Below are 8,976 nucleotides of genomic sequence, written 5' to 3' on the forward strand. Positions count from 1 at the left end.
GTGTGGAGCTGTGTACATTGTTTCATGTGAAGATCCTGCATGCATTTATTTTGTGGCCCACATGTTGGGAATCCACAAATCATGGCAGTATCCAGCTGTGTGTTCCATTCAGAGTTTTATGCTCTGCAAGAAAGGGATACAGAGTTGCTGTCATTCCTTTGCCCCAAAATACACGGCATTGAAATGGATCACTAGCCTCCAGTGCAACCAGACTGACTGAGGGATGCCAGGAGACATGCAAGAACAGGAAGAAGTGGAGAAGAGTGCATGCCCGCCCACAGGGGTCACATCTGAACACCCTGTTTTCCCAGATGGTTCCTACCTGATCCCTGCTCAGCTCCACTAAACTGCAACAGTTAAACCGTCTCCTATATCATATATCTTCAAACCATTGTTTTTATTTGTTTTCTTTAATCAGGAGGGCAACAAAGAAACATTTTACAACATACGCCACCTACAAAGCTTCTATCAAATTAACAAATAATGTAAGCAAAGCATTGCATGGAAATGCAAGCTGCACACATCTGCAGCTGCTGTCCAGTGAATAGATTCTGAGTGGCAGCCAGTATAACAAAGACCTAAACTGAGCTTGACAAGGTCCAAGACCACACTGGTGGTTTAAAACTGCCTCAGAGGCAGTGATGCAGTGCGTCCAGCATCCCTGCACCCTCTTCAAAGCCGTGTGCGTTTAGTGCAAAGGTCTGACCAGGATTTCTAAGAAACATCTGCCTCATCGGTGTTCTCTGTCACACCAGGACTTCTAAGTAGGTTTGGTGGAGTTCTGGAGTGGAGCACCACCACACAGGGCTGTTAGGGGGGAGCATGTGTGCACTCCTCTGCCCCCATACCGTTTTAGCTCACCTGTGTTGAAGCAAATGCCTGAATAGGACCCCAGCTTCCTCTCTTCACAGGGTGCAAACAAGCACACCTGTTCTCTGTGCATCTCCCTGACTTTTCAGGAAACTCAGCATCTAGTAGTACTGCCTGTTAACTTCTTGTATTATAGCTCCTCTGGATTTCAGTTAGTGCCACCAACATATTTCTCAAATGGACTAAAATGGAATGCAATGGAATGAGAAATATTGCTGCCTTGCTTTCCTCAGCCACAACTTCTATAATCGGTCTTATTATCAATACATCTGCCATGTTTGTACTACAAGTAACCCTTTTGATACCTGGTCATTTAACCTTTCTGAAATCACCATTCATCTCAAAGTACAAGATATTCATTAAACTGATTGGTACAATAATAGCAAAAGAAAAATATTCCTATTTTTGAAAAATAAGACTGCAATCAATCTTCAGTCATCATTGTGTTGTATCAGCTTATGTTACTTAAAGCAACAGTTTCCTTTAAGATGCATCATATTTAAAACATGAGCAAAGCACTTCTGCATACAAAAGATTAAAAAAAAAAGAACCAGTGGCTAACAGATACCAAATGGAATCAAAACTGATGTCCATGATGTGCATATAGTGCCTTACAGAAGTATGCACCCCACCCCCAAACACACACACACCACTTCTCTTGTGTTCCAGGCTGGAACCGAAACTGATTGAATTGCCATTGTTACCACTTGATGTACGCAAGATGTTTGGCAATGTGATTGGGCAAATATTTTGTATTGTGGCACAAAGGTTAGCAAATACAAACAGGAATTTGTTGGCTAGGTAAGGATCCACCCCAAGCAGACATGTAGTAGAATCACTTGGGCAGCAATTGCAGCTGTGAGTCTTTTTGGGTGAATCTTCATTGGCTTGTATATCTGTATTCTGCGCTGATTGCCCATTTTCTCTGGCAAAATTGCTCCAGTCATGTTGGAATGGATGGGGAGTGGTGTTGAGCAGTCTCACCACAGAGTCTCAGTTGGACAGAGGTCTGGGCTTTTACTGGGTCATTCTAAGGCCTTCAGCTTCTTGTCGTCTTCTTCCATAAAGCCCTGCTTTGTGGAGCATTCAGCTGATAGTTGCTTCACATGGACAGTTTCTCCTATTTCACCCATGGATCTCTCCGGCTCCTTCAGAGCTATCATTGGCATCTTCACCGCTTTTCTTACTAATACCATCAATACCTGGTCATTTAGTTTTGATAGGTGACCTTCTCTACACAGAGTTGTATGTATTCTTTCCATTATGTAATAATGTACTTAACACTGCTTGCTATATGGGAATCTTATACTTGGAGATTTTAAAAAATGACAGAACCCAGACTGGTGCTTCTGTAAAACTTTATCTTGGAGTTGTTTTGAATGCTCCTTGGTCTTCATGATGCTGCTTGTTTAGATATGCTCTCGAACAAACCTTCCAGAAACAGCTGTATTTCATCTGAGATCATGTGGCACTGGAATTGCAAATGGGTGAGCTCTGTCCAGCTACCTGCAGTATGTGACTTCTGGCAGCAACGGGTTGCCCTGAAGATCATTTAGGCATGTCACAGCAAAGGGTAGAAAGTGGATTCCATTCAACTACTTACAATATGTGACATCTGGAGGCAGTGGGTTGCACCAAAGATAGGTATAATCATGATGAAGGGGTGAATACTTATGTAACCAACAAGCACCAATTTTATTTCAGTTAACTTTTATCCTACAATAAAAGTATGTTGCATGTTCACTGTATTGAGTATCTGTTTTATATCAAGTGGTAGCAAAGCCAGTTCAATCTATTTCAGTTCTCGACTGTAACACAACAAAATGTGGAAAAGTCAAAGGACTGTAACCAAGGTACCTTCCAGGTTTATTTGCTTGTTCAAAGTGTATTTGTTTTTAAAAGTTTTTAAAACGGCTTGGGTCCTGGTTACCTGAAGGAGCGCTTACATCCATATATGCCCGGCCGCCCCTTGAGATCGGCGGGAGAGGCCCTTCTCCGGGAACCCTCCGTGAAGGAAATAAGGAGGATGGGTACTCGGAGGAGGGCTTTCTCAGCAGTGGCGCCCAATCTATGGAATGCGCTCCCCAGAGAGGTCCGCCTGGCACCGTCGTTATTTGTTTTTCGGCACCAGGCGAAGAACTTTTTATTTAAGCAGCATTTTAACTGTTAATATTATTGGATTTTATCTGGCCAGGGTAGCTTATTTTATATTGGTATTTTTGTATTTTTAATCTAATGTTTATATTTTTTAATTTAATATTATAATTATTTTTTAATTTATTGTTGTAAGCCGCCCCGAGGCTTCGGCAAATGGGGCGGCATAAAAATGTTTTAATAACTAAATAATAAATAAATAAATAAATAAATAAAAGTTTAATTTCATCGGCATTTCCTTTGTCTCTATCAAATCTAGTTGATTTCTTAATCATCCAAGCTCGATTAGAATTGATTTATCTAAAGACTTATTATGACAGCTCTCTAATATTTGAATTCTATCAAGGAGCTTGGTGGTTGGTTCTAACTTTTCCCTTTTTTTTTCTTTGAAGCCATTGCTATTAAGTTCCCTCTCATTATTGCTTTCCTAACTTCCCATAATACCACACATTCATGTTGGGCTGCTTTTGGCTTGATGGAGCTCAAATTATTGAGGACTGGCTAGTAGGAAACTGTTTTTTACTCCAGGACATGAAAAAAGGAATCAGTATAAGGGGGGAAAATAAGCCAGTTTCAGGGAATCGGGCAAAGATGATACATTACTGCATGGGTTGCTTTACATACATTACTCAAAAATCATGAATGTTTGTGAATCAATAATAGAGGGGATACAAGACACAGAAAGATTTACTGCAGCACACAAAAATAACCAAATCCACTAAAAATCAATTATTTTAATAAAAACCCAAAGGAGAGTTGATTTTGAAGCCCTACAGACAAACTGACCCCAGTTGAAAAGCATGCAATGTAAAGTGGTATGATTTAAGGGAAACAAAAGCATGTATTTTATAACACACACACACACACACACACCCTGCCAAAGTGTAGGAGAGTTAAATTATTTGACTGTATTGCTTTCTGTACAAAAATGTCACTGAACTCAGAAAATACAAGGGTTAGGTTACTTAGGTTTTAGATAAAATATTGATACTGGCAGCTTTCCATTTCAGTTTATATGGAAAACACCAGCCTACTATTAGAGCGGAAGTCATTGCAATGCAGTAAGTAAAACAGAGAGAATCAGATCAGCTTCCTCTGCAACTGGGGCACTTTCTTTCCTCCTCCTGAAGTAGCACCTGCTCAGAGCAGGGCCTTTTTCCTCAATGCCATCACTCCAGGGCCAAACCGGGCAGGCTATGTGACACTGTGATGTCACCACATTCTGTCTGGGATCCCAGACAGTCTGGGATCATGCACAGCAGCACCAGAAAACGGCACCAAGGCAGAAACAAGTCAATTCTTCAACTGCTAATAGTTGCAAGCAGCCCCCCTCCTCCGCCCCCCACACACGAAGCTTTCCTCTGGCGAGTGACAAACTTGCTGAAAGCAGAAGTTTTGCCCTAAAAATATGTGAAAGTACAGCAGTCATCAGTCATAAATACTATGTAAGCCCCAATGCATAGTTATTTTACTTTCATGGCTTCTATCCTACTCAGCAGTATTCTGTGAATGTGCTTTAAGCATGTTCTGCGTTACATAGCAAAGTCAAAGATACCAGACTAAGAATGTCCTTACATTCACATTGTAGGGTTATCCCTCCCCCGTGTCTTTACTGGAATTGTTATTCTTAACTACAGAGTTGTTAAAAGACGTTGCTGATTTTTCCTATAAAATCTGCCAAGCATGTTGCTGGAATGAATTTGTTACTAATGGCACTTGCTGCAACGCTCTCATTGACCTACTTGTGGGGTTTGGCTTGAAAAAGTGACACGTTACATGGAACTGGTACAAATGTGTAGACAGGGTGTGACATGAAACAGGACCTCACCTCCAGTATTTTGCCAAAGAGAGAAATTTGTGTTTTCTTCTGCTTCTGTGTTATTGATGTGTTTAACAATGCTCAACCTTGATAACAGAAGCTGGGCCATTATAAGAGACAGGTGAACATACTCATGTTATTACATTTATATCATTCTATGGTTTCTATTCATAGCAAAGCAAATCAGTGCCTTAGGCAGGCATCTTTCATACAGCCCAGTCTCATCAATGCTCACACAGAGGTCAGCCCCATGGATTCAGTGGGTTTTACCTCTTAGTAAGTGCATTTAGGATTGCAACCCGGGAGAAAACCATGTGCCAGAACTGGATGGCAGTCACAGCCAGCACAACTGCTGCAACCAACCAGATGCTAGGCTTAGCCTAAACCAGCTTCCTCTGGACATCAGTTCCCTGGACATCAGTTCCCATTAGCTGCAGCCAGCATGCCTATGGTCAGGAATGCTGGGAGCTGCACATTAAAATGGCTGGAGGATACCCAGTTCGAAAAACTGCCCTAAATCCTCTAGTGGATTAATTAAGGCTCAACCACGGACTGCTGTTTTAATTCTAACCCGCTAATGGCTCAGTCAAGCCGCTTCTTCCCCATTGACTTCAGTCTGCCTTCGCACACCTACACTCCAAACATCCAGGAACTCCACTCTGCCAGGCCAAGCGAAAACGTGCTTCGATTTGCCAGTGCCCACTGCTGGCTCGCATGGCTGACATGCCAGCACCAGCCTTGGAAGCCCTTGAGGGCCGCAGAGCCTTGCTTACCTGCACAAGTGTCTCCGTCGTAGGTTTCACACACCCACTCGTGACATTCGCATAGCGGCCCATAGTATTTTCCTGGCTCGGTCACCTGGCAGATGCAGACCCCACAGTCGCACTGGCCTCTGCCGCTGCACAGCTTGCCACCTGGGCTCCGACACCTGCGCTCTGACTCAGACTGAGAGAGTCGACAGGATGAGGTGCTTCCCAAGCCACTTCTGCAGGGGACAAAAGAGCAAACAGTTGCAGAAAGAATCACAGAACAGGTGACGGAAGAGCTGCTGCTGTACGGTCTGTTTACCTGACCCATCACGCTCACCTGTCCAGTCAGTCCATAGACTATCTTGAAACTAAACTCAGGCAACCTATTTTTGGGATCTCTTTTTGTTTATATTTTAAAAATGTACATAACTGGGGTTCTAAATAAATGGGATGAAGCCATGGGGAATCAAACTCTGTCAAATCTCATAGCAGCAATGAATTATGGATGCACAATCCACACCAAGTTGATAAATACTTTTTGGAGCAACAGCCAGTGTGAATTGAGCCAATCTTCCAGAAACAACTTATTTGTGCAAAATGGAGGATAAGGAAGCATCTCTCTAGAAAATATTTATTTATTATGTTTGTATGCTACCCTTGGTCTAGGATGCCCAGGTCAAAGTACACTTTACTTTAGCCATACAACAGTCCTCTGAAGCAGGGCACACAGAAACACTGAGCCAGCCTGATCATTATGAATGATTAATGCAGAGAAAGAGAGACACAGACAGAGCAAAGCAGATGTCAATGAGGGATATGGGGGACTTGCAGAGTGTCAATACAAAGTGGAGAGAAAGTTTGATTTCTTCTTGCCTTGGAGACAAGCAGCTAGATTGCAGCCTAGACTGAATCAAAGCATCTTATCAGCCATTGTCACATTCAATAATCAGACTGTTTCACACTGCCAAACTCCTGCATGGAATCGTCTCACCTGAACCAAGCTGTGCACATGAGCTCAGTGGCACGTTCCAGACTGTGGCTGGAGGGGGGGGGGGGGGCTGGGATGCTGAGGCACAGGATGGGGTGGAGCCCCAATACCTTGCAGGTATAGCCTGGTTCACACTATGCTTTTCTTCTGCGTGGAAGGATCAGGTAGAAGCTGCTCATGTCATGTCCACTTGAATCACGCTCCTATTTGGCCCCATTGCAAAAAGAATGAACAGAGCCTTCATGGGCATGCTGGGAAAATGTAAGAGGTATGGAAAGTCTGATACTTGTGTTGAGCTATAACAGTAGAGGGTGATCTGCACCTGCTGGTCATTTAGGAGCCAGCAAATAGGTTTGTGCAGCGTGCACATCCAACTAACCAGTACCAACTCTTTTTTGGACAATTACATTAATGTCCTGGAAGAGAAGATGCAGCCATGCAAATTCTTCCCAGATCAGCATACTACCCTCAGCCTGCTAAAGCTCTCAATATACTTGGAGATTCATTTTCAGCTCATCAGTTCCCCTGCTCTCTCCCCACAACCTCCCAAATTAGAATGCATAGAACTATTCCTGAAGGGACTGAACCCAGAAGATGACATGATCAAAATATGTTTCATCAGCCTGTTAAAATATCCAGATCAGACTCTGCTTGTTCTGTTACAAGCACAGAGTTATTATTTGTTTCTTCCTTGGGGCAATGGAATTGAGCAGCACTCAGATACAAACAGTCCATTGCCCTATGCCAGATGATGCGATGTTCAGCTTTTTAAGGTAAACTGCTGTGTATCTTAACTGAAATACCTAACTGGAGACGGAATGTGCATTTCCCCCTCCTTGTTGCTTTTCCTAGGTCAGGGGCCACATTGGTTCAGGGTAGTAGATTTGTACAAAGCTGCTTCACCAGGCCTCTGAATGCAAGTGGAGGAGCGTGAACATGCTGTAATAGTAATGCAGATCAGAGGATATTGGTACCCCAGGACAAGAAAGTCTGTATGTTTCCGGAAGATTCAGGTGGCACTCGTTAAGACCAAGTTCAAAATCCAAGGCACACTTCAGCCTAACCACTCCGATCTGGCATAGTTTATGAATCCTGCACATTTGTAGTTCACTGTCAAAATGTTATTTATGTCTACAGCTTTGTTTCAGCACTCACATGCAATTTTTTTTTAACCTTGCAGAGGGAAGTTGGAGAAAAGTACACACGCACACACGTCCTGACCTTTTAATGCTTCTTTCTTGCCACAACCTGTTGCCCAGACCTCTAAAGCTGATTGCTAAACAAAACAGCGGAGTTTAAAATCCTCGCTTACCGCAGGGACAGGGAGAAACTTTGTGGAAGAGCAGGCAGCCGGACAAACAGGGAAGACACCAGCAGAAGCAGCACCAAGCTGTGTAGCCCTTGCGAATACATTGCTAGATCCCAAGGCGGCAGTAAATGAGGAGTTCTCCTGGAGAGTCCGACACACAGACAGACCTGGAAGGCTCAGAGGAGTTCCAAGCTGGCCAAAACCAGCTCCTTCCCCTTGTTCTCCACCAAGTGCCTTTGATTAGCTGCCTGGAAGCTGGATTTGGGCAGCATCCTGGAAGGAAAGGCCAGTGCCAAACCCCAAAGTTTACAGTCTAGGCAGGGGAGTAATTAGAAACAGTTGCACAGCCAGATGGTTTATTTTGACATAACAACATATCCTGTTCACAGTTTTGAGCAAAGGGTCCCATTTTCAAAAGCCAGGCATAGTAAGCATTTGAAGAAAGTACACCCGAGTGAGCTTTGATTAATGGGGGTTTGCAGCTAATCGTAGAAAAGTGACTGGGAAGAAATGCAGAATATTTGCCAGGCTTGCCAGAAAATGCTAACAACACTTTCCAACTGTATCTGTGTACAGTGCTAAGAGTTCAGGTGAATGCCTCAAATTCTTCAGGCTAGTTAGCAAAAGGAAAAGGGAAAAAACAGGTCTCGCTCCCTCCTTTGTTTGCAAGGGCAGAATTTGATAAACCATTCAGGTTGGCTTTCAGGATTGTCAAACTGAATGGCAGTTCATCAAATGGTTGCACATTTGCTCATTCAGGTTAGGTAGAATTCATGCATCACCATCACCATCTTGATGGAGTCAAACATTTAAGTGGCAACCAACCCAGACTTGCCATACTCGACTAGGAATTGCAGCCCTGTTCCCATGCGATAAATAAAATTTATCAACAGATGTTGGGTGCATTTGCATGTTTTAAGTGTTCCTGGGCAAAATCTTAGTCTGACACCAGAGAACACTTCTATGCAGCAGAAGGTGATGCAGCTACTATAGGAATGAATGTGAAACTCTGAGAGTGCAGTGAAGGCCGAGCCAACCACAGCTGGGGGCTCAGGGGCAAGTGAAGCAGCATGGGGAGTGTAGATTT

At 43.4% G+C, this 8,976-nt stretch overlaps 1 protein-coding gene across 1 annotated transcript in view; it reads right to left on the minus strand.

The window, feature by feature from the left end:
- ITGBL1 (integrin subunit beta like 1) overlaps positions 1–8,051 on the minus strand; it is a 164,535-nt gene extending 156,484 nt beyond the window's left edge. The window contains exons 1-2 of the mRNA XM_044429398.1: positions 7,893–8,051; positions 5,617–5,828 (exon numbers count right to left, since the gene is read on the minus strand). Coding sequence (XP_044285333.1) covers positions 5,617–5,828; positions 7,893–7,993 — 313 coding nt within the window. The 5' untranslated portion in view covers positions 7,994–8,051. The remainder of the gene's footprint in view (positions 1–5,616; positions 5,829–7,892) is intronic.
- Positions 8,052–8,976: the final 925 nt, after the last annotated feature.

Source organism: Varanus komodoensis, unplaced genomic scaffold (genome assembly GCF_004798865.1).
Source record: "Varanus komodoensis strain SLA01 unplaced genomic scaffold, ASM479886v1 scaffold2, whole genome shotgun sequence".
Lineage (NCBI taxonomy): Eukaryota > Metazoa > Chordata > Lepidosauria > Squamata > Varanidae > Varanus > Varanus komodoensis.